The 27,248-nt window shown below is 36.2% G+C and overlaps 1 protein-coding gene across 1 annotated transcript in view; it reads right to left on the bottom strand.

Moving 5' to 3' along the window:
* LOC103107678 (dystonin) overlaps positions 1-27,248 on the bottom strand; it is a 552,693-nt gene that overhangs the window by 45,176 nt on the left and 480,269 nt on the right. The window contains 13 exon segments of the mRNA XM_060190003.1: positions 496-702; positions 1,709-1,864; positions 3,144-3,314; positions 3,902-4,030; positions 4,370-4,567; positions 7,571-7,726; positions 8,936-9,109; positions 11,389-11,490; positions 16,117-16,218; positions 16,330-16,452; positions 18,742-18,968; positions 19,831-20,062; positions 21,279-21,482. Of these exon segments, the coding sequence (XP_060045986.1) occupies positions 496-702; positions 1,709-1,864; positions 3,144-3,314; positions 3,902-4,030; positions 4,370-4,567; positions 7,571-7,726; positions 8,936-9,109; positions 11,389-11,490; positions 16,117-16,218; positions 16,330-16,452; positions 18,742-18,968; positions 19,831-20,062; positions 21,279-21,482 (2,181 nt within the window).

Raw genomic sequence — 27,248 nt, 5'->3', positions numbered from 1 at the left:
AAAAGAGAAGAAAATATTCTGGTGATATTTTTGATATTCTCTTAGTTTAAACAAAAAAAGCAATATCAAAAGACTCAAGCAATTCATTTAAAAATGAGATAGAACTGTTATCAAAATATCAGAGAATAAATGAAGGTTAGGAATACCAACACCAAGACATGTCTGACTCTCAACTCTGGGTCTATGTAAAAACAGTAAGGCTTAAGAACTAAACAAAAAGGCAGCAATATAATAGAGTATGACATCAATCCATGATTTTGATTTTTTCTCTTCTAGATTAGTCCCTAGGGCCCTAAGTGGCTGCTAAGTCAAAAAGTAATGAATGTCAACATAGAAACTTAGACCACAGTTCTTTTAGGAAATAAATGCCTTGGCTTTAAGTGATAATTATTATATTTATTAGAACCTGTAATAAAAGTACTTTGATAAAATAATACATGTTTCAATAACTATAAGTCTTTCATTGCCAAATTCAGTGACTTTATAAATGTTTACCTGTTTGGCCCTCTTCCTCGCATCATCCAAAGATCTTCCTCTTTCTACTAACCGTTGAACCACCTTTTCCCATCGACTTTGTACACTGATCAATAGATTCTTAATTAAGACAACATCTTGTTTCTGACTAAAATATTTCAGGTGGGTTCCAGTTTTATCCAGTTCTATTATTTGCTCACGGTGAGAATTGACTTCATTGGCAAAAACCTTTAATCCAAAAGAGAGTTATAATTAGAAACAAATAAAAATTGATCCATGTTAAAGATATTTCCTGACACCTGCCGAGATGATTTAGTGAGTAGACAGCAGGACTTGCATGTTCAATTCCTGGTACAACAGAGCAGTGCTCAGGCCTGCTGTGCCCTTCCTGCCTTTCTCCCTTCAATATCCAAGTAAATATTAAAATACTTCTGATGTTATATGCTGGAATTATTTTAAAGGACAAAAGAAATCTTCAAACTACCAAGTTGATATTAAAACAACCTTCTGTCTATAACTATCTGAAATAAAAGCATGATCCTTGTGACCACTCATACTCAACCTTTTAAAACATTCTTCCTAGAAGCTTTTAGCTTGTGAAGACCCCACCAATGTGTCCTGGAGCTCCGCTTCCCCAGAGACCCACCCTACTAGGAAAGAGAGAGGCAGACTGGGAGTATGGACCAACCAGTCAATGCCCATGTTCAGCGGGGAAGCAATTACAGAAGCCAGACCTTCCACCTTCTACAACCCACAATGACCCTGGGTCCATGCTCCCAGAGGGATAGAGAGTGGGAAAGCTATCAGGGTAGGGGGTGGGATATGGAGATTGGGTGGTGGGAATTGTGTGGAGTTGTACCCCTCCTACCCTATGGTTTTGTTAATTTATCCTTTCTTAAATAAAAAAAAAGAATAACACACAAACAAATAAATAATCCTGTAAGCCATTATTAAATAACTAATAAAAAAAATTAACAACAAAAAAGTGTTTTGCAATTACACAATTAATATATATTGTCAAATATTCACTAAATATTTTAGTGGCAAAATGTTCATCAGTATTAAAAATGTATAAGGGAAAGAGTTTCACACTATTCCAAGGATTAATCATTGCTGACATTTTACTGTGTTTTTTCTATAATGATTTTTGTTATGTAACTTGCAAATTTTATAAAAAATTATTCCAAACTATTATTAATTATTAAAAAAATGTTATCCATATAAGAAAATATACCTTGTGCTCATCAATTTGAAATAAGACCGTATCCAAGATAAGACTTGGCCTAGAAGCTACATTCAGGGTCTGTTCAGCTTGTGTTAGCCAGTTGATAAAGTCTTGGAGAGAATTGTGGAACTCCATTGCCAAATTGAGCGCCTCTTCCAGCTTAGTCTGCAAAGACAGGTTATTTTGTCTTAATGATATTTAAGTCTCCACTCCTCATTTTAACCACTGTCTGAAAAAAAATCTCCTTCTTATATACTTTATTTAAACATCAGTTATATAGGCCTTTATAGAGTTTATGGATATAATGAGCAAAATAAATCCCTAAAAAAGCATTTCATTGCAGTTAAAATATTTTTTAATATGCACTAAAATTGTAGTCTGGGGGCAATGAACAACAGATTACAGATTACTGAACAGGACTGCAAAAAATGAAAAGACATTCATAACAATTTATTTTGGGGGTCAAATGCCAAGAAAGATACACTAAATTAAGCCAATGATGGCACACAATGTAGTATTTCTAGTTTTTGTTTTCTCAAGAGCATTAAATATTAACATAAAGACTTATTTAAAGTCATGGAGAGATAACATAAGAGACTTTCATGACTAAATCTCAGAGGTTCAACCTCTGGCACCACCATAAAGCCAGAGATCGGCAATGCTCTGGTTAGGTGTATATATATATATATTTCTTTTCTTAAATTATTGTTCCTGCTTTTTTAAAAAAGTGACAAAACTTTCACATTTTAATCTCTTCTTGTGGATTATATTATATTTACAATTATGTCACTCTCTTGATGTCACTAGCTCTATCCCTCCTATATAAAGTCCATTGCTTAATAAGCACAATTAGAGGGCCCAGGCAGTGCCACACCACATAGAGTGCACATATTACCATGCATAAGGACTAGGGTTCAAACCATGAGTCCCCACCTACAGGGGGTAAGCTGCATGAGTGGTGAGGGTGTACTCTCCTTTTCTTTGCCCCTCTCCCTATCTTCCCCTCCCTTCCCCTCTCAGTTTCTTACTGCCTTATGAAAAAAAAAATGGCACTGATAGCAGTAGATTCTTCATGCAGGAACTGAGCGAGCCTTAATGATAACCTTAACTTTGGTGGTAATTTAAAAAAAAAAAGATAAAAAAATAAATAAGTATGATTAGAAGACAGTTATTTAACAATCCATAAGCAGTGGCTCATGAGTTTAAATATATGTATAGAAACTTTGACATGTGATAAACTTTTATCTATATTTGAAGAGTCCTTTACCTTTGTATTACCATGTTAAAACAAAAACTCTTCAATTGACACCATGAAAACTTCAACTGGTTACAAATGTTTAAGATAAATGTTGAAAATTCCAGTGATTATCCTATATAGAGGTAAGAAAAACCTACTAAATAGAGCTAAAACATTCATTTTTATTATATTTATAAAGGCACATACTTTCCTTTCATTGAGTTTAGTTTCCACTGAGTCCCATTTTTCTTTCAGATTATTTATGTCTTGGTCAATATTTGTTTCTACAGACTTGGGGCAACTTTCAAGCATCTGCTGGCCTTTCTGCATCAGACTCTTGTATGTTTCTTCTTTAACATTAAAGGCAGCACATATTTCCTGAATTAAAATAGTCCTCATGTTATTTATTTATATATAGATAATTACTAAGATAATAAAACTTAGTCATTACAGTTTTTCAAGTTACTAGCTTCAAGTTCTTAAACTTGAACCATAATCCAGTATAAAGAACCTAGAAACACTCCCAAAATGAGGGTTTATGATACAATGATTAATATGTTATTTGTATAATTTAACTTGGTTCTTGGAAGACATAGATAGAAAGCTAAGATGCAGGCAGAAGAACACACTTATGCTGACAATGCAGATAATTCAGACTTCTGAGCAGCAGAAGTCAAAGTGTTTCTACTACTTACAAATAATGATTTCTGCTACAACTGGTTATCCTTAAAATCTCTCCCATAACTTACCACAGAGGTCTACCCCAAACAGTGACTTATTTTCTTTAAATTAATTATTTTTAACTGAGATAACAACAATTTATAAAATTATGTAAGTTTTAGGGTTATAATCTAGTCCTTCAAAGTCTATGTCACTGCACCATATCCATTGCCAAAGAACCAATATCCCTCTAAACAGTAAATTTCTTATTCTGAGGTCAGAGCCGATGGAAATACTGGACATACCATGTGGGCATTCAGCTGCTCCCTGGCTGTTTCTGGTAACCCTCCCAGAGGTTTAGATGCTAACAGATGACGCTCTGTGTCAGTCAGCCACTGATGCAAATCCTCGATTTCACCATGAAACCCTTTGGCCTAGAGGGATAAAGTTTTCAGTTCAGACCTTACATACTGTTTCCTTAAGGCAGCAAACAAAGTTCAAACAACCCTAGCCTTCTAAGTCTCTCTATGCATCCTTAAGAATAGCCACGTTCCACTGGATTTGCCTGGTCTATCTTGATAGAACAGCTCTAAAAGATAAGATTAATTACATTAAGAACAGAGTTCCATACTCAACTGATCTGTTCCTCAGTTCACTTATCTCTATTCTTTTGAGGTATAAAAATTAAAACACTTCTGCAAATCACATAAAGAATAACATACTCTTTTGATTTTAAAGGTTATAAAAATTTCAGAACTTATTCTTTTATTCACCTGGCGCAAGGCACCATCCAGCTGCTGTTTCCTTTGTTCTGTTTTTTCCAAAACATTTTGCCAGCGTTGATTTAAAACTTCTAGCTTGTTCTGAAGGTTGCTTGCTTCTTCTCCTGCACTTGATTCAATTAGATCATTTCCTGCTTTGTTAACGGCTTCCACTGTGGACTTATGGGCTAATACATCATTTTGGAGTACCTATAAATATTAGGAAAATGTGTTTGCTAATTTGAAACATGTCAATATCACTTCTTAACAAAGTTGTCTTATATCTTGGTTACTGACATTTTGAAGCAAGAACAACACAAATGTTTAATGATGGACTGTTCTACCTTTAATTTCATAGCTTTTCTAGATATCTCTTCAATCTACTAATATGCATTGAGAGGATAATGTGAGAATATTTTGATATTTTTTCCATTAGAATAATCTTGCAATTGATGACATTAAATATCTGGAAATACAACTGAAAAGTTGTATTTCATTCAAGATCATTGAATTTAATTTTCATGTCTTAAATAATTTAAATATATTTTATTTCAATATACTTATTATTAAATAAAAATCATTACATTTCATGATATGTGGTGCCATAATTTAGAAAAAGAACACTCTAAAAATACAAAAAAATTAACAGAATAGTCTATCTCTTCTCCTTTAAAGGGTGCTAGAATTTGCAGAATTCCTAGGACTCTTGGGATGCTCTGATACTGAGGGAAAGATTTTCACTGTATATGAAGCATACCATATCCAATACTACAAAGCTTAACTGTTTTCTTACTAGAAAATCGTATGTTAATGCTTGCTATAGATCCTAGTAAACAGTGAAAATAAAAGAATAAATTAATAATGTTCAAATGTACTAAGAGGGAGCAAGAGTGTAAGTGCAAAGCTAAAGATATACATTTCTTAAACTAAACAGAACTATGATTTTAAAAAGCAGCTAAAGTGGAGCTAAGTGATGGTGCACCCAGTTGAGTGAGCATTTTACCAAGTGCAAGGATCTTTGCTCAAGGCCCTGGTCCCCACCTGTGGTGGAGAAGCGTCACAAGTAGTAAAACAGAGCTAGAGGTGTCTCTCTATCTCCCCTTTCCTTTCCAACTTCTCTCTGCCATATCACATAAAACAACCACATACCCAAACAAACAACAACAATAAAAACAAATAAAGCATAGCAACAGTCTCCTTTCAACTTTGGTTACATTTTTGGAAACCAGAAATACAACTCATTTCAGTGTCAGTGAGTCAGTTATTCTCTACACTAAATGACTCAGGGTTGGCAAAAGAGAAGCAAAGGAACATCATCTCTTGTCTACCGTAAGACATCCCACATCTGGAAGAAAATAAAGACTAGGGAAAAATCTGAGTGAAGATCACTAACCAACTGAGATAGTTTCACTAACTATATTTATCCTTCCTGAGGCATTCAGTGAGGAAGTGTTTTTCAAAGGCATTTACAAAATTATCTGAGTTTAAGAAGGCATATACTTCTAGGTATTAACCACTGACATTATTTTCAAGATTTAAATATTTTTGTAGTCAAAATAAAAGGGATAATAACACATTTCTTTCTTCTCCCCCTGCCAATAAGATCTCTCTTCAAAACACAAGGTGGCAGAATCAGGGAGAAAACAAAGGAGCTGCAGATATGCTAACTCCTTTAATTATTGACCAATGAGAAACAGATGAAAGAGGGAGTCATTCCTAATTCATCATAGACTAGAAACAAAAGATCCCTGACTTTTCCCAAGGCTAAAGAACTGAAACAGGGTGCCTCATTTCCCCACATCTTTTGGCCTTCTAGAAAGTTCCTATTTGATAATTAAGGTAAGTCTATTTAATGCTACAATTCACGACCCAATCTTCAATAAGAATCCACTATTGATGTGACTTAACAGTTCTAAGGGACACTATTAAATGTTAGGATAAACTCAGTACAGAGTATAACTTTTTATCCGGTAAGTTAAGTGACTTTATAGCTAGGGAATTTTATGTGATAATAAGCAACTTAGTGTCACAGAGGTTACAATTAGATAAAATAATAATCTTTAAATTTGTTTTAAATCAAGTGTGGGGCACCTAAAAATCTTTCAACATAATAAGTAAATAGTTAAAGGTACTAATTGCCAAAGAAAATGGTTAAGAAAAACAAAACTAATGAGGAGAGACACGTGATAAAAGGAAAACCTCTTCATAACAGAGATACATGAAGAGAAATATGGGGGACATGCTAGAGAAAAATATGCAAGGCACATGGAGATTAGGGTGATATAGAAGAAACGTGCACACATCTGGCAGTGGAATATTTCCAGGCTATAATCAACATCCCTTGGTTCATTTTTAATTGAAGAAACATGGACTTATAATATTGTGTACGTTTAAGTTGTTGAACATTTAATTGCAACATCAATATATACTACATTGTGATATTGATGAGTGTGTTAGAAAAAGGGAACTCTTATACTTTGTTGATGGGAATATGAGATGCTACAGCCATAATGGAAAAACAATATGGCAATCCCTCAGAATTAGGCACAGAAATGCTACATTATTGGGGCTGGTCAGTGGCATACCTGGTTAAGTGAACCTCTTACCATGTACAATGACCTGGGTTCAAGACCCTGGTCCTTAGCTGCCAGGGGGGGAAGCTTCATGAGCAATGAAACAGGGCTGCAAGTGTCTCTCTGTCTCTCTCCCTATCTCCCCATTCCTCTGTCCTAGCCAATAAGCAAATGAAATAAAATGTGTACATTATTCAAAGAATACAAAAAAAAAACTAATTTGAAAAGATTTATGTATTCACTGCAGCATTATTTTCAGCACCCAAGATCTAGGAGCAATCTGAGCATCCTTCAATGAGCCTTTTACTAGATTAAAAATGACTAGAATACAAAATAACTGGAATACAAGTCAATGGTAAAAAGAAATGCAACCCCTAAAACTAGAATATGTTAACCAAATGATACTTATAATCAGAGATCTGTATTTGTCAAGCATTTCTAAAAAGATTTAGCCAGAAGTTTCTCATCATTACTATTTTGTATTACAACCTTAAGCATTAAGAAGAATATTTAAGTATAATCTCTTCAGAAAAAAGAATAACCTCTAGAATAATTGTTAAATATGAACTTAAAAATGTGTAACACATCCCTTTTATAAATACACAGAGAAGTGACACAGTATGTTGTAACAGTTACATACATGGTGCTTGGCAAGTTCAATTTCAATGGCCTTAGGGTCTCCTCCAACAGGCTTCTGTTCACTTAGCAAACCCTCAGTGTTTGTCAGCCATGTCAACAGTTCATCCAGAGCATGTTGGAACTGCCCCAGTGCTAAAAGAGCACCTTCAAGCTTATGCTACAGAAAAAATGATAATGCCAAAAATACATTATAAATTTTATGATAGCACACATTTATAAAACAATGGCAAAAATCTCTCATTTCATGCTGCATATGCATACAAAAATATTCACATTAAATTTCTTATTAAAGTAACACTGGTTTACAAAATTATATAGGTTTCAAGTTTATGGAATTATACTTCAACATCTGTAAATGCTTGCTACATTATGATCCCCAGCAAAAAAAAATCATTTCTAGTTACAAACTCTTCCATATTTTAAATTGGAAGCTATTTGTTATTAAAAATGGCACATTAGGCTGGGGAGACATCTCAGTAGTAGAGTACAGGACTTGCATACACAAGGTCCCAGCTCTGATCATTGGTAATGCTTATGGATGAGCTTAGTGGTGCTTTGATTTCTCTCTCTCTCTTTTATAAAATAAATAAAAACAAGAATATCTTTAGCAAAATAAGGGAACATAGGAACTTTGTAAGTTTGCATATATACTCAGCTAATTTTATTTTTAATACTTACTTTGCATTACTATGTGAAATCAAAAGATTTTCATTTCTCGGGTCTGTGTGGTGGTGCACCTGATACAGCATCATCCACCTTACCATACTCAAAGACCCCAGTTCAACAAACTGGTTCGCACCTGCAGAGGGGATGTTTCACGAATAGGGAAGCAGTACTGTAGATGTCTCTCTTTTTCTCTCCATCTCTATCTCCCCTTTTCCCTCTCAATTTTTCTGTCACTATGCAAAGAAAAAAGGAAAAGGGAAACAGGAGAGAGAGAGAGAGAAGAAGGAGGAGGAGGAGGAGGAGAAGGAGAAGAAGGAGAAAGAGAAGAAGCAGAAGAAGGAGAAGAAGGAGAAGAGGAAGAAGAGGAAGAAGAGGAAGAAGAGGAAGAAGAAGGAGAAGGAGAAGGAGAAGGAGAAGGAGAAGGAGAAGGAGAAGGAGAAGGAGAAGGAGAAGAAGAAGAAGAAGAAGAAGAAGAAGAAGAAGAAGAAGAAGAAGAAGAAGAAGAAGAAGAAGAAGGCGAAGAAGAAGAAAAGGAATGGAAACAGGAAGAGGGAATGGAAGGGGGAGGGGGAGAAGAAGGGGAAAGGAAAAAATGGCCACTGTGAGTGGCAGATTTGTCCTGCAGGCACCAAGCCCGTGATAACCCTGGTGGCAATAAATAAATAAAACAATAATCCTTAACAAAAGTGATACTATTTACCTGTCTATTGATAATTCTTTCATCCAGACTATCCCAGATCAATTTCAATTCCATTAATGGGTCTTGGACAGTATGTTTGTCACTCTCTTCTGTTACTTTCTTCAACAAAAGTTCTGCTTGATGGTTCAGTCTTTCCATTTCTATTTGTTGTTGATAGGCTTCTGACTTAAATTGCTATATTTTAAAAAGAGATATATAAGAAGAATTTGTTATAAATTTGCAAGTTATTATAAATATATATCAATAAGTTAAAAGTTCTGAGGCATTGATCCTACTCTAGTTCACAAACTTCTTATTGTGAGGGAGAAGTAAAGAGGAATAAAAATTAATACAGGCTCACTGATGAAAAAATTATAATAAAAGGCAATTTTTAATTCAGTGCTAACTAGTGAAAACATATTTTATCTATTTATAATATATATTGTACTTTTTCTCTAAAAAAGTTTAACAAATTTCATGGTTGAAGTTATTCCAACATATAATACAATAATATATATAATATATTTAGAGTATAATATATAACACAAATATAATTGAACTCTGAAATTATAGGAAAAATATAAATTGACATATATGTACCCCAGAGAAACTGAAATTAATATTTAAAACACACATCTTGCATTTACTTAACATTTTATGTATTCTGTGTGCTGTTCTCATTAATTTTGATACTTAGTTACTTTATGTTTTTCAATTGCTGATCCAGAATAATGTTATATTCTCTACTGGTGCTTACTGACATTCACTTAATAATCTTGACTGTCCCAACTTAAATATACTAGTCAGTGGTTGCTTATAATAAGAAAGTTTCAACTATTTACTTTAACCTGTATTAGTAAATAATTAAATTATATGGGCCTGAGCATCCTCTACTTTTCAAATATACAGAAATAATATATTAGGTGCCAAGTGGTGGCACTGCTGGTTTAGCACACATGTTACAATGCACAAGGACCCAGATTTGAACCCTCAGTCCCCACTTGCAGGGAGAAAGCTTCACAAGTGGTGAAGCAGTGCTATAGGTGTCTCTCAGTCTCTCTCCTTATCACCCCCTTTCCTCTCAATTTCTGGCTGTCTCTATTCAGTAAATAAAGACTTTAAAAAAAATAGAAATATGTTAAAAACAAAAACTGAGATTTATTGAACACTTTTTGTATTTAAGTTATTCACATAATGAACATGATTTTATCTTTAGTTTAAGCTCAAGTCGTGGAAGTGAGATCAGTTTGGTGACTTTTCTGAGGTCCTTTGGTAATTGAAATGAATGAAACTGGATATAATATACTACAGCTTGATATGAAAAAAGAATTCTAACCAGCCTATTACACTGAACTCAGTGAGACACATACACATGTGCAAAATAAATTCTACTCTGCATCTGAAATTGCATATAAAGTATATCACAATTTACTACATGAGATAATTTTTTAAAAATGTAATTTAATCATAGTAACAGTAAAATACTCAAAAAGAAACATTGTTATCTATATTTCATTTAGAGTACAAAATTCTACAAGTTATAATTTTAAAGCTAGATAGCAATGTTACATAAAAATCTAGTAGAGTTCATAAAAAATGGTGTGATATCTCTGTGGAGAAAGACTTAAAGTAAGGAAGTTGGAAGCACAGAAGAATTCAAATAGGAAACACTTTAGCCATTTTCACAGCTGGAGATCAAGAAGCAAACATGCACACACACACACACACATATTCACAGAGGAAAGCAGATGGAAAACAACAAACATGTTTAAACAAATATTTTGAGAAACACTATATCATGGATTCTTCTCTTTAGCCTTTTGCACTAATTACTCTGAACACACTGAATACAATAAAGTAACAAAATTCCTTACAGTGTAATCTCTCTCTGACACACATACACGCATGCACACACACACACACACACACACACACACACGCACGCACGCACGCGCACACACACCCGTACCATCATATTTTGTTCTGTTCCCAACATGAGGATATCTAAAAGACTATAAATCAAATCTTAAAGTTATGGGCTAGATGGTTGCTTCTAGGTGTATAGTATTTTGGTTAACAACAAAACAAAACAAACAAAAACTATTCTCCCTTATTTATATTTTCTAGGCCTTATACAAGGAAAGATAGTTACTCACTTAAACTTTAAGTGAACACTTAAATACTGCTTATTATATGCAGGCTCCATATTAAACCAGTTATATGATCAAAATGTAATACTTTAATTATGAAGAGTACATTTAAGTGGTCCGGTAAGTAATGTAGTGAACAGAGCTTTGGATTCTCAACCATGTACCGGAATGATGTCTGGTCCTTTCTTTCTTTCTTTCTCTTCCTTTCTTTCTCATGAATAAATAAATAAGTTCTTTAAAAAAGAATACATTTAACAACAAGATTTATGAAATAATAATTTTACAATGAATGGCTTTGATAAATTAGTGAGCTACCACTCATACCTTTAGTTCTTCAATCTGTTGCTTGACAGTTTCAAGATCAGTTCCAACTGGAGACATGGAAGCTAATTTGCCACCTGCAATATCTACCCAGTCAAATATTGCCTGCAAAAGACATTAAACCATGTTTTACTATAATAATACACTTGAAATTGCCACAAAACTTAGTTTTACAAAAAAAATTCAACCATACACATATAGATACTATAGAATACATTTCTTTTACTAGAAATTAAGATAATTCACATAAACAAGTAAAGCATCAAAATATTTAAGCAGTTGTTTCAAAATATGAAATAGACGTAACCTTAAGTTTTGTATTCAAGTTTGTAAAGGAAATATTTCTTGCATAATCTTAAAATACTAAGAATCTACAATTAAAAAAACTTATTTAAAAATGAAAGTTTTATAAGTGAAATAAAATTCCTTATATTTTCCTTAATTCCTTATATCAGCCTAAATATGTTGAATGAAAAATACTCAAGTCCATATTTATTCAAATAAGTTTATTATTTAGTACTTTTGAAAAATTGTTGGCCCAACTAAGCCCTTATAATATGATTTTCTTAAGTAATAGAATAACCTAGTGAACTACTTTTAGCTGACATAAAGTCAGATATGTGATACTGACTTTTACAATTACTGAGATGGAGTGGTATAAACTAAAAGGACAGAATGTTCTCACTGAATCTTTAAAATTCATATTCACTTTATGTTATGGAAGTAATTAGAAAGACTTTTTGGAGTAGGGTTGAGAGTGAGAGTAAATTCGGCTTCCTGGAGGGGTGGGGGTGGGATGGGGTGGATGGAATGGGACACAGTCTTTTGGTGGTGGGAATGGTGTTTATATACACTCCTATTAATCTGTAGTCATATAAATCACTATTTAATTAATATGATAGGGGAAAATTGATTGAATGTCTCAAAATTTTTAATGCACAGACCATAGGCTGAGTTTTTGATATGCTGACTCTCTTAAAAGCTTAGAACAGGAAGAACAGAAGCAACTGGTAGCACAGCTATATACAAATGATGTCAAAGGACATAAATTATGGTGATGTTGTGTATGATACAGCAAATCCTAACAAAGGGATATTTCAAAGTTAACCCAATTGACAAATAATGGTATTATAGCAATAACTATCTATTGCCTTCTTAAGCCCTAAGACAGCAGGAATCTCCCACTTCCTCTGTAGAGCCTATATTTCCCCATTCTTGGAACCTCTAGAGTGGGGCTAACTTTCCTGCATGCTTCTCTCAGTTTATACCAAATGATATCGCATCTACTGATCCCAACCTAATCAATGCAACGAGTACTATCTCAGCATGCTTCACTTCAGACTGTGTCCAGAGACATCAGGCATGGAATGTTAACCCTTCAGCCTCATTACTCAGGTGAGACCTTTCCTTTCATTGGATTCTCTAATTCCATTCCAGGAGGTTCACTTCCTAACAAAGTCCTAAAACCTAGATATAGACCAGGTGCCATGAGATAAGGCATATGTATCCATAAATTAGGGCAAAATATATACCTCAAAGCAAAAGTGCACAATATTCTACAGTGAATCAGTATGAAGTTCATACTGAAATAGTGTCTACTTAGACTTAAATACCCTCCTCACCTATTTATTACAGTTCTCTCACAGACTCAAAAGCTAACCTTCTCAAAGCAAGGACTGCAAAAGCTGAATAAGGGCAAGAGACTAGCATACGTTAAGGATGACTCTTTAGTCACTATCAGGCCCGCATCAGTTGGGGCCCTATTTGGGGAGTCCTGAGATTCCTAAACAGACATGACGGGCCTAGACCTTGAATAAATACCTCTCTCCATGGTTATCGGTCATCTCTACCAAGAACAACAAAACAGAGCCCTTTGTGGGGCCCCATAGGACCTTGCCCTCAACTTGGATTAACAACAGTAGAAAATGTTCCATCCTCTGAAGGGAGGCTGGACAACATACTCTATGTTACACCTGAGAAGATGGGTCCTATATTGGGGCAACTTGGAACATTCCTACTTATGACCACAGAATGTGAGCTCGGATCTACAGGGATGCAGAGGTCACATAGGCTCCTAAGCTGAATATGGGCCCCAGATCACATCAAATTGATGGGGTTTACAGTTACCAATATTTATATACTTTTCCCATACTTGGAAGCTATTCTCTTCCCTGATCTAGGTTTCTGTTCCTTTTCCAGCCATGACATCATTTCCCCAGGCAATAACTTGGATCCACCTGCATATCAAATTTCAGGCTCAGAAAAAACAAACAAAAAACTAGTATAGCCACAGGCCCTTGGGAATATAACTAAAATATGCCTACTAGCTATCTACAAAACAGAAACCACCCCAACTCTTCATCTGCACTACTCCAGACTTTAGGTTCATGATTAGTTAACAACCTGTTTGGCTTTATATATTAACTCTCTTTTCAGCCACCAGGTTCCAGACACTACCATGATGCCAACCAGACTTCCCTGGACAGATGACCCCACCAATGTGTTCTGAAGCTCCAATTCCCCAGAACCAGCCCCACTAGGGAAAAAGAGAGGCAGGCTGGAAGTTGGATCAACCTGCCAATGCCCATGTTCAGTGGGGAAGCAATTACAGAAGACAGACCTCCCATTTGTGCATCCCACAATGACCTTGGGTCCATACTCCCAGAGGGTTAAAGAATAGGAAAGCTATCGGGGAAGAGGATAGGATATGGAGTTCTGGTGGTTGGAATTGTGTGGAATTTTACCCCCCATATCCTTTGGCTTTATCAGTGTTTCCTTTTTATAAATAAATTCAAAGAAAAAAGAAAAGAAAGAAAAGAATTTCATCTTTTGCCCCTCCTATCCGTATGATAGGAGGGGCAAAAGATGAGATTCTTGTCAGCCAATTAGAAAATGAAATAAAGTTAAAGAAGGTAAAAAGAATAATATTCCTGAAGTAGACTCACTTGAAAGAGAAATTTCAATGAATAGAGAAAGTTTAAAAAGAACAGTTAATACACAGAATGTATGAGAACCCACACAATGTGAAAAGCACATATGAAGAAGAAATATATCTGTAGAAAGAGAAGAAAAACACTTCTTACACAACAGGCTATGACCTAATCGAAATCTATTTTAGTTCATGGGGAACATTGGCTTCACATCAAATTTCTTTACTTCTGACTTTAGTTAAACTTGATGTTATTTATAGATAGTGTTTACTTCTTTCATCTTATTCCACTCAACTTTAGAACAACACTTTGATACAGTTCCATTGCACTGCTTAGTGTCGTCATTTATGAAAACTACTGTGTGAGAACATTTACTTTTACTTAAAAACATTTCTTTTCAAAGCAAATTTCACTGAAAATATATGTAAAAATGTACTTTGAGGGGTGTGTGTATACAAATCTCAGTGTTGGCCATAAAGCAGTGATGATAGGGACTGTCCCAGTCTCCAAAGGGATGCTGAGGTATTCTGCGCTGCCACATAAGGAAGACTTGCCCTGAAATGAGTGCAGCCTGCAATGTTCCCAGCTGTGAATCACAGGGTTCTATCTCAGACCAATAGGGACTTAGAAAGGTTACACAGGCTGCACTAGGCTGCACTGTTACAAGAGTACTAAATATAAATATAAACAAATATATATGGGCCCTGGGCTGTGTGGATAGGGTTAAACAATTCATTTTATTCATAGAATTATTCTAAGAATGGGAACTCCTCTCTGCCCTAATCCAACTTTCTAGCCCTTTTCTCTACTCTGAAACCATTTTCTCAGACAATATCTTTATCCAACTTCAAGTTAACTATAAAAACTCAAGCAAAACTACCACAGTCGTGGCCCCCGAGAAACATGCCTAAAATGGACTTTCTAGCTTTCTTCCACCCTAAAATCCCTAATCTCATCTGCTTTTTTCTTGCTTTTCAGTTCCTGTTCATTAAGCATTTTGTGTCACTTTTATATCCTGCCACCTTCCAGACACCAACTTGCAGATGCTACCATGATTCTATCGTGACTTTTTTGAGCAGAAGACCTCACCAATGTGTCCTAGAACACTGCCTCTCCAGAGCTTTATCTACCCCACTAGGGAATAATAGAAACAGGCTGGTGGTATGGATTGATCTGCCAACGCCCAAGTCCAGCCAAGCAATAACAGAAGCCAGAACTTCTGCCCCTGCATCTCCCAAAACAATTTTTTCCATACTACCAGTGTGGGAGAAGTGATAGGAGGAAGACGACAAGAGGGCTCTGAACTCCAGCTCCATCAGAACCCAGAGAGAGAAGAGGAAAAAGGGAGGGACATTTGGATGTAGTAATAGAGTTATGTGTGGCTTGGAGGGGAAGAGATGACAGGACCTGGAGGAAAAAGGGAATAAAAATGTAGACAGATAGTTGTAGAGATGACAGTTAATCCATGTCTGCCACTTAGGAGAAATGCTGTGGCTTGCAATGAAAGGATTGTGGGGTTCAGAACTCTAGTCTTGGAAATGGTATGGAATTATACCCCTGTTGATATGTAATTTTGTAAGTCAATATTAAATCACTAATAAAATTTTTAAAAAATCTCAGTGTTGGAAGTATCTTTTAACAGCTTAAATATGGATTGACATAGATGTGGCAACCAGGAGGAACTGAATTGCTAAAAATAGCATACAAACTTGTAACCTCAGGTGTGCCAATATGTAAATTTGTAGACATCACTTAGTATGATGCTTCCTTGCTAAGACCAACAGACCCATTGTAAACTTACCTGTAATCCATCTTGGTATTGAACAGCAGCCTGCATTGCCTCCTCAAGTTTATCTACCCGATATTTCCAAGCTTTATTTAAGGAATCCCAGGCTGAATTTAACTAAAATATAAGTATTATAATATTTTTAATATTATGTCTTAAGTTTTCAACTATTTATATTAAAACATTTTAAAATCTGTTTGGATAAGAGAAGACAATATGCTAGTTTACCTCATCTATACTCTTCTTAACAATGGGTTTGTCAGGTTCCCCACATGCAGCAATGAGTTCAGAACCCAAATTTACAACTATATCCAGTTCTTCCTGTAGTCCATCTATTTCTTCCCTTATGGCCTGGAACAAGAAATGGTTGGCAGCTTTAGTGTTTTAAGTAAACCTGCACTGAAACTGGAAAGATGTACATAAAGACACTAGTGGCAGTTATTTGTAAGTAGGAAATCATGATACATTTTTATTCTGTTTCTAAGTTTCTGTATTTTATTTTATTCAATAAAATAAAAGAACATAAGAATAAAAAAGCATCATTGAATATTAAGCATTAAATATTCACTTTAAAGACATTAGCAAATAATCCTAGGTGGCAAATATGAGAACCAGCTTTTTAATACATCAACAACATTTAGAAGGATAGCAACTTACTTTGTTTTTCAAACCGACTCATTTGGTAATATAAATTTAAAACAGGTGTAAATTAAATATGATTTCAAAGACTCCATACAAATAAATGTATTTGCTAGTAGATAGATTCAGCAAGGTTTAGCTGCTTAGTTACATTTTATGTCATTATTCCACATTGTTTTCATCTTGGTTAAATATATTTAATAAACATGGGTCAAATCCTAAAGTAAGCATTGGGGATACAAAAAATAATATGTGTGGCTATTCTGTTCAAGGAGCTCTGAGTATATTAGGCAAAAGTTGATAAGCCATCCTAGTATCCAGTTCTATGAATGAAGAAATTATGAAAGGAAGACAATCTCTGCTAAGTATACAAGAAAAGATTTTACATGGAGCTTAACAATCCAACTAAACTTTTAATTTCAGTGGGATGTGCCAGACTAATGACAAAAAGGACATTCTCAGTAAGGAGTTAACATGGGCTAAGATACAGATGCTAGAGGGGCCAGGTGGTGGGACACCTGGTTGAGTGCACTTGTTATCATACACAAAGAAAGGGTTCAAGTCCTCATTGCCATGTGTTTGGGAGTGTGTGTGTGGGGGGGGGAGGCAGGGAACTTCATGATAGTCAAGCAGTGATGCAGGTGTCTTTCTCCTTCACTATTTTCCCTTCCATCTCAGTTTCTCTATCTCTATCCAGTAAATAAACAAACAAATAATATTTTAAAGAAAAAGTACAGATGTTAGAAAAAGCATAGAAACTCTAGTGAAAACCATTTTCTAAGTTCTTTTTTTTTTTTTTTTTTTTTTTTTGCCTCCAGGATTATCCTGGGGCTCAGTGCTTTACATCAGGCTCAACCTGACGCTGTTGACTGGCTATGGAAGAAGGGCAAACGCTAGAAGAAGAAGTGCCTGCACTATGAATCCACTGCTCCTGGAGGCCATTTTCCCCCCATTTTGTTGCCCTTGTTCTTATAGTTATTGATGTTGTTGTTGGATACGACAGAGAGAAGTCAAGAGAGGAAGGGAAGACAGAGGGGGAGAGAAAGATAGACACCTGCAGACCTGTTTCACCATTTGTAAAGCGACTCCCTTGCAGGTGTGGAGCCAGAGACTGGAACTGGGATCCTTAGTCTGGTCCTTGCACTTTGCACCATGTGTGCTCATCCCAGTGCACTACTGCCCGACCCTCACCATTTTCTAATTTCTAGGAAAGAAAAAGCTGGGTAAAGGAGGAACAGAAAAAAAAAATACTATGTTTGGAAACATAGACATGAACTAGGTTAGATACCCTGTTCTAGAGAGTTTGGACAATCTGCAGTAAGTGGGTTCCCCTGAGGCATTCTTAGCAATGATACAATAAGAGCAGCTGTGTAGGGATAATTAGCCGTAAGACTGGAGGTCTAATAAAGAAAAAGGATTCATAGACAGAAGTACCATTTTGGACTACTTTCAAAACAAATAAAAGAGAGGATAAGGTTCTAAAAATTTGTGGTGTGTTCTGCTGCTATAGATCACTATGCATCCTACTTTTTTTTTTTTTGCCTCCAGGGTTATCATTACTGGAGCTTGGTGCCTGCACTACAAATCCACTGCTCCTGGAGGCTATTTTTTCCCTTTTGTTGCCCTTGTTGTTCATCGTTGCTGCCATCATTATTGTTGTCACTGCTATCGTTGTTGGGTAGGACAGAGAAATCAAGAGAGGAAGGGAAGACAGAGGGGGAGAGAACGCTAGACACCTAAAGATTTACTTCACTGCTTGTGAAGCAACCCCCACCCCACCCCTGTAGGTGGGGAGCCAGGGGCTCCAAACAGGATCCATATGCCTGTCTTTGCACTTTACGCCATGTGCGCTTAACCCACTGCCCTACCGCCCGGCCCCCTCATCCCACTTTCGAAACCAAATAGAAACTATAGTAGAATAAATCTGAACGCATACTCATGGCACCTACAATTAAGTATACTACATCCTATCTTTTAACTTTAATGAGATTTCCTGCTTACCTCTGCTGCCTCTTGCTGCTGCTTCACTACTGAGGGATCAATTCCAGGATCCTCCAGATCCCGGATAAAATCTTGAGTATCTTTGGTGGTAACTACTAATGACATATGGTCACACCAGAACTTTTCCGCTAATTCCATTACATCCAGTAGTTTGGCTTCCCTTTCTTCCACCAGAGTGTGTATGTTCTCCCAAATGGAAACCATTTGGTCAAGCTTATCTTGAACAGCTACAGCAAAAACATTTAAAAAGTCAGTATGTCAGCCTCATTTAAGTATAAAATACAATGTTCCTCCAGAAAGAGAGATTCAGTTTATTAACTATCTATAGCTGGATTTGGTGGGTATGACTGGGACTGATGGCCTGTTCTATCAGAAGAAAAATATAAGAGCTGAGGGTTTTCTGCTTCTCCTGAGCCTATGGGTCTTCTAACATAAGTAGTGGTTCAAAGGTAAGTGAGCTCTTAATGGGAGTCAAATTCACTGAGTTTCAAGCTTACCAGGACCGGCCCTATTTTTAAAAAAAGGAATAACACCTTGAATACATTCAAATCAAGAATCAAAATATCTGTTCAATATAAGGACTGTAACAATAAAAACCCATTTCAGACTTATTTCTAGAGTCTTTGTCATAGAGTTCTATTAATCTAGGCACATTTTTCCAATTGACCTCAACCCTTCCTAGCCCCATTCATAGTTTTATGATAGCTGACAGTGACTGGTTGCCATTTCTGTGATGACAAGACAAGGTACCAGTTTTATAAGGTTGTAGTCTGTAATAAGAGAAAATACAGCCTTGTTAGTGTTATACTTTAAGTGGTCTACAAGTCCCTAAGAACATATGCATTTTGTAAAATGGCATACTTTTGTATTTAAGTGACTTTCACTAGCACAGGAAGACATTATTATGCAATTTATGCGCAGAGCCCTACAATCCCAAAGACAATGTGTTCCAACACAAAGTTATAATGTAAAGCTCATATTTAATTTGTAATACTTTTTCTAAAATCTAGAAACTTGTTATGCATTTGGACTGTGACAAACTGCATGAACATCTGGAATTGGCTGGCTCTCTTACTGTGAGATTATTACCTTTGGCAGATATGTCTTTGTCAGTACCCCCAGATCGTGCAATCATTTCCTCTCCTCTTTTTTTCAGAGTTTCATATAAAGGTTGTAGCTTCTCCATGTCTACTGACACATTCTTATTTTCACTTATTTGCTCCTTAATCTTTTCCACTTCAGCTGAGATAGAAGGTGGCTGTTTCAAACGCTCCACAATGCGTTCTAGGCTCTCAAGGATCTGGTCTGTCTTGTCATGGAACTAGTGAAAATATAAAGAGATCATTTGTGGGGAGAAGTTATATCTTAAAAAGTAAAACATCAATTTAATATGATAAGAAATACATATGAACTTATTTGGCCAGTATATAACCATTTTCAAAATAACATTGAAGTGGTATATGAGGGCACCGCTAAGTTCATGACTTTTGTGCATCTCTTCATGTCTCACTACTCACGAAGACCACAGTATTTCTTGCAAATAACTAATTTTAATTAATTAAGATATGGTATATGTTACTATGTAGTTGGATTATGTCATAGTACCATCTTATCTGCTTGATCTTGTTATAATAACAAATTAATTTTTAATTAATTCAATTAATTAGTTCAAATAAACTGTGTGCTTATAAAATAGTTTTATTGACTTATTGTTTATTTGGATATTGTAAAAATATATTGTTAAAAATATTGTTAAATGTGAAATTAATGAGAAGTTTTATTAAAGAAATTTCTGTAGGTTGTTTAAAATTCAACTTCTTGAAAAAATGAAAACATGGGAGCCGGGCGGTAGCACAGCGGGTTAAGCACACATGGCGCGAAGCACAAGGAACAGCATAAGGATCCCAGTTCTAGCCCCCGGCTCCCCACTTGCAGGAAAGTTGCTTCACAGGCAGTGAAGCAGGTCTGCAGGTGTCTGTCTGTCTTTCTCTTCCCCTCTCTGTCTTCCCCTCCTCTCTCCATTTCTTTCTGTCCTATCTAACAACGATGACATCAGTAACAACAACAATAATAACTACAACAACAATAAAAAACAAGGGCAGCAAAAGAGAAAATAAATATTTAAAAAATTAAAACAGTCAAGTTCCACATACATATATTTCCCCCTTCTCAAATTTTTACTTAGTCTTTTTTGTTCTTTGCATTTCTGGAAGTTTTTTCTTTGCACTGATAACATTTTCCTTTACCTTCTCCCCATTGGTAAATATCACACTATACTCCAGATGAACACTTATTTAAATATATGACAATAATGATAGTTGTATGTAAACTCACATTAATATATTTACTATTAGAATTATAAGTAGGCAGAATATAAGGACTTGGTCATAAATAGATGCTTCTCTGAGAGAGAAAAATACTTGTTTTATTTAATTGAAATAATATTGGTTGAAATTTAATCAAGAGATTCAGGAAAATGCTTTTCCATCTTTTGTTGTTTAGAATAATCCAGCCGCACATCTGGTATTAATGATTACCTGAGTAGATTGAGAAATGGCTTCATCCAATGCGACAGCTCGTTTTTTGACATCTTCTTTAATTTGACTATACAGGGTGTCAGCTGCCACATACTTCTCTTGGATAGAAAAGCCTTCTCCTGGGCTCAGTTCCAGTAACTGTGGCCCAGTTTTGTTCATCTTATCTATATGAGGCTTGTGTTCAGCTATTAACTCTCGCAGTTGCTATAACAAACCAAACAGTTTCTCAGTATCTCAGGGTCACACCTCCATATTACAGTTGTCTACAGCCCCAAGGCATTCATCCAGCTGGCAAGAAACTCCAAACACCCTCCCCATCACAAGGCATTTAACACATGATGACTTATGCAACTATTTGCCAGGAAGAGATGCTCTTAAAACAAACATTCAATGCAGCTATCAAGAACAATGAACCCAACTTCTCTGACCCATCCTTGGACAGAGCTAGAAGGAATTATGTTAAGTGAACTAAATCAGAAAGATAAAGATGAGTATGGGATGATCCCACTCATCAACAGAAGTTAACTAAGAAGATCTGAAAGGGAAACTAAAAGCAGGACCTGATCAAATTGTAAGTAGGGCACCAAAGTAAAAACCCTGTGGTGAGGGGTAGACATGCAGCTTCCTGGGCCAGTGGGGGGTGGGAGTGGGTGGGAGGGATGGGATACAGTCTTTTGGTGTTGGGAATGGTGTTTATGTACACTCCTAGCAAAATGTAGACATATAAATCAGTAGTTAATTAATATGAGAGGGGGAAAATTAATTGTATGTCTCAAAGTTTTTCAAAACACAAACTGAATCTTGTTAATATATAGGCTATGTATTTGATATGCAGACTCTCTCAAAAGCCTAGACCAAGTAGATTAGAAGCATCCAATAGCACAGCTATATACAAGATACTGGATACTGTACAGCAAACCATAACAAAAGGACTTTTCAAAGTTAACCCAATTACCAAATAATGTGATGATAACATTAACTATCGATTGTCTTTTGGAACCCTAAGACAGCAGGAACCTCACATCTCCACTATAGAGCCCCTACTTCCCCCAGTCCTGGAACCCTTGGATAGGGCCCACTTTCCCGTATGCCTCTCCCAATCCATACCAAATAATATTGCATCTGCCGATCACAACCTAACCAATGCAACGATTGCCACCTCAACATGCTTCACCTCAGACTGTGTCCAGAGACTTCACGTGTGGAATGACAACCCTTCAGCTTCATCACTCGGGTGAGACCTTTCCTTTTATAGTACACTCTAGTTTCATCTCAGGTGGTTCACTTTCTAACAAAGTCCCATAACCTAGATATACACCAGTTTCTGTGAGAGAGAGCTTATGTGCACACGTATCCATAAACTACTGCAAAATATATGCCTGAAAGCAGAAGTACACTAGAGTTTGCAGTGAGTACCTCCCTAACATTTCCTCTCTACTATTCCAAGCTTTGGGTCCATGATTGCTCAACAATTTGTTTGGCTTTGTATGTTAACTCTCTTTTCAATCACCAGGTTCCAGATGCCACCAGGATGCTGGCCAGGCTTCCCTGGATTGAAGACCCCACCAATGTGTCCTAGAGATCAGCTTCCCCAGAGACACACCTTACTAGGGAAAGAGAGAGGCAGACTGGGAGTATGGACCGACCAGTCAACGCCCATGTTCAGCGGGGAAGCAATTACAGAAGCCAGACCTTCTACCTTCTGCAACCCTCAATGACCCTGGGTCCATGCTCCCAGAGAGATAGAGAATGGGAAAGCTATCATGGCAGGGGGTGGGTTATGGAGACTGGGTGGTGGAAATTGTGTGGAGTCGTACCCCTCCTACCCTATGGTTTTGTTAATTAATCCTTTCTTAAATAAAAAAAAACATTCAACGATAGTCTGGCTACCCCAAAGTCCCTGTACGGGTACATACAGGATGCTGGTCAAATGAAATAACAATTTTCAGTTCATTATGCATTTCACACAAAGGCCAGCCCATTATGACAAGGGTCTGAGCAAAGGATCATACCATTTAAAAGAGCTATAATTTATTATCATACTATCTTACAAAGACAAAGCCATAAATATTGGTCTTTCTTTTCACTCATGATAGACACAAAAATTAATTAAAAGAAGAAAGAAAATTAGTATAAGAGACACATGCTGAAAAAAACAAGAAACTAAAGCAGTAAATCCACAAGGAACTGTAATTATATATGTAAACTAATAAAATGTGTAAATATACATTACACAATATATACCATGTATGAATCTATCCTATGAACATACATATGATATGTAAAATTCATATTAATCTTTTTGTTTTTAAAATGGTATGGACTTCAAGGGTAATAGTGAATACAAAGCTATATACTGAATACTACTTGTATTTGATCATTTACAATATAAGAATACTTCACATAATATGATCTAATCAAGAAACACAAAGGTACATATATTCTTGAGTGTGCAAAACCAAAGTGGAGCCCTATTCTTTCTAGAAAGATAAATAAATCTGGAGTATTTACACTTCATGGAAATCAGAGACTCCATTGAGCAGTTTTACATGGACTAAATCCAAGTACTTCAAAGTAAAAGTTTCTTCAGTACAGGCTTCTCTGAAGCAGACATCCATGGAACAATGAGGGGGCCTTCCACATTACTAATTGGAATCATCTATGAGCATTTCCTTATCTTTATCATAAAGTTTATCTACAAATTGTTTGCTAGCCAGGCCCTAACAAAAATTATATATATTACAATCTAGAGAAAAAAAAACACAAAGCTTGTAAATATTTACACTACTATCATTTATCAAGATGAGTCAACAGGATGACCACATAACTAGATTTTTATTAAAAGTGCCCACTGAAATCTAGAAAACTAAAATGCATGAACTGGCAAAATAAAACAAACACCTCAGAAGTAAACAGTCTCCAAAATTTTGTGAGAACTATGGTGGCTATAGTGGGAAGAGTGGGGACACAGAATTTTGGTGGTGGGTGTAATGTACTCGTACAATCTTTTAAGTTACTATTGCCACAAATAACAATGGTTTGCAAGAAAAAAAAGTATTAGGTGGCCAGGAGGTGGCATGCCTGGTTAGGCGCATACATTACAGTGTGCAAGGACAAGGGTTCAAGTCTCTGGTCCCCACCTGGAGGAGGAAAGCTTCAGGAGTGGTGAGGCAGGGCTGCAGGTGTCTCTGACTCTCTCCCTTTCTATCTCTCCCTCTCCTCTCAATTTCTCTCTGTCTCTATCCAATAGTAAATAAATAAATAAAATATTTAAAAAAATAAAGTATTAGCCAAGATCATGCTACTTAAAAGGACTACTATTTATTATCATTTCATTCTATAGAGGTTGTTTCATGATATACAAGAGAACACCTATCAAGGTATGCATGTAGACGAAGAAAGAGCCTGATGGAAGATGTTGCTTGCCTTATACGTAACAAAATGAACTTGAGCAAATACTGCCATAATTATCTAATAATGCCATTATGTAATGTGACTTCAAAACATCTGCTACTCGGTAACATGACTCTTAGAGACATCTTTCATTCCTGGATGAAACTAGCAGATCTCCCCACAAATACTAGAGAGGTTATTGTAGGACAGCAGAAGAAATACTGTTCTGGAAAGTTACAAATATTCTGAACAAATCAGTTAGAATAATTTGAAGAATCAGTTACACAAATTTTGTAGTGTCCTTCATATGTAAAACTAAGTTGGTTTTGAGAGTTGAAAGCTATATGAAAATTATTAAATGGGTATCAGGATTTCTGTAACAAACTTTCATACTAAAATACAATTCTCTCTCTTATTACTGCCACCAGGGTTAATGCTGCGGCTTGGTGCTAGCATGATTATTCCCACTGCTCCCAACAGTCATATTTTGCCTTTTTATCCCCTCCTCTATTTTTTGATAGGACAGAGAGAAACTGAGAGAAGGGGAGAGAGAAAGACAGATAGCTGCAGACCTGCTTCATCATTAATGGAGTACTCCCCTCACAGGTGGGGAGTAGGAGCTGGAACTCAGGTCCTTGCACATGGTAACATAAGCGCTCACCACAGCCCAGCACCCTAAAATTAAACTTGTCATAGCTTACAAGTCTCTCTCCTGTTGATTTAAATAAAAGTTCATATAATTCATATTTTACGTAAATATTATCTTAAAATCTCTTCTAAATTTTATTCTCCAATGCCAATACATTAAAAAGTAAACAAACAAAAGTAATAAGTATGTCATGTATCTCAAAGAAGGATATGATACACCCTGAATTAAAATGTATTACACACACACACACACACACACACACACTTTGATTAATCTCATAGTACATCTTGTTCTGATTAGAAAGAGCAACTAGGTTCTCAAGTCTATAAATAGCAAGAATTCCAGATTTTTTTCCCCACATTGTTGAACCCTCTCTTATTCAAATCATACAAAATGTTAAGTTACATTAATGTTTAGGTGATTGCTGAAATGGGAGTCTGCTTAATATTTTTGAAGCCTAATATACTTGTTCATATAAATCTGATCCTTGGTTAATTGATATGTACTTATAGGAGCATTTCAAAAATGTTCAATGGATCGTTTAAGAACTGAGTTCCCCACATACGAGTATTATTCCTCAGCCATTCTTGCAATGTCTCTAGGTTAATGTCATAGGTGTACTCCTATGTTCATAAGCAGCACAATTCATAATAGCTAAAACCTGGAAGCAACCCAGGTGCCCAACAACAGATGAGTAGCTGAGAAAGCTGTGGTATATATACACAATGGGATACTAAGCAGCTATCAAGAACAATGAACCCACCTTCTCTGACCCATCCTGGACAGAGCTAGAAGGAATTATGTTAAGTGAACTAAGTCAGAAAGATAAAGAGGAGTATGGGATGATCCCACTCATCAACAGAAGTTGACTAAGAAGATCTGAAAGGGAAACTAAAAGCAGGACCTGATCAAATTGTAAGTAGGGCACCAAAGTAAAAACCCAGTGGTGAGGGGTAGACATGCAGCTTCCTGGGCCAGTGGGGGGTGGGAGTGGGCGGGAGGGATGGGTCACAGTCCTTTGGTGGTGGGAATGGTGTTTATGTACACTCCTAGCAAAATGTAGACATATAAATCAGTAGTTAATTAATATGAGAGGGAAAAATCAATTGTATGTCTCAAAGTTTTTCAAAACACAAACTGAATCTTGTTAATATATAGGCTATGTATTTGATATGCTGACTCTCTCAAAAGCCTAGACCAAGTAGATTAGAAGCATCCAATAGCACAGCTATATACAAGATACTGGATACTGTACAGCAAACCATAACAAAAGGACTTTTCAAAGTTAACCCAATTACCAAATAATGTGATGATAACATTAACTATCGATTGTCTTTTGGAACCCTAAGACAGCAGGAACCTCACATCTCCACTATAGAGCCCCTACTTCCCCCAGTCCTGGAACCCTTGGATAGGGCCCACTTTCCCGTATGCATCTCCCAATCCAAACCAAGTAATATTGCATCCGCCAATCACAACCTAACCAATGCAACGATTGCCACCTCAACATGCTTCACCTCAGACTGTGTCCAGAGACTTCACATGTGGAATGACAACCCTTCAGCTTCATCACTCAGGTGAGACCTTTCCTTTTATAGTACACTCTAATTTCATCTCAGGTAGTTCACTTTCTAACAAAGTCCCATAACCTAGATATACACCAGTTTCTGTGAGAGAGAGCTTATGTGCACACGTATCCATCAACTACTGCAAAATATATGCCTGAAAGCAGAAGTACACTAGAGTTTGCAGTGAGTACCTCCCTAACACTTCCTCTCCACTATTCCAAGCTTGGGATCCATGATTGCTCAACAATTTGTTTGGCTTTGTATGTTAACTCTCTTTTCAATCACCAGGTTCCAGATGCCACCAGGATGCTGGCCACGCTTCCCTGGATTGAAGACCCCACCAATGTGTCCTAGAGATCA

The sequence above is a fragment of the Erinaceus europaeus genome, chromosome 4 (assembly GCF_950295315.1).
Source record: "Erinaceus europaeus chromosome 4, mEriEur2.1, whole genome shotgun sequence".
NCBI lineage: Eukaryota > Metazoa > Chordata > Mammalia > Eulipotyphla > Erinaceidae > Erinaceus > Erinaceus europaeus.
The sequence above is the reverse complement of the archived record's forward strand: the minus strand, read 5'-3'. Positions and strand labels throughout refer to the sequence as shown.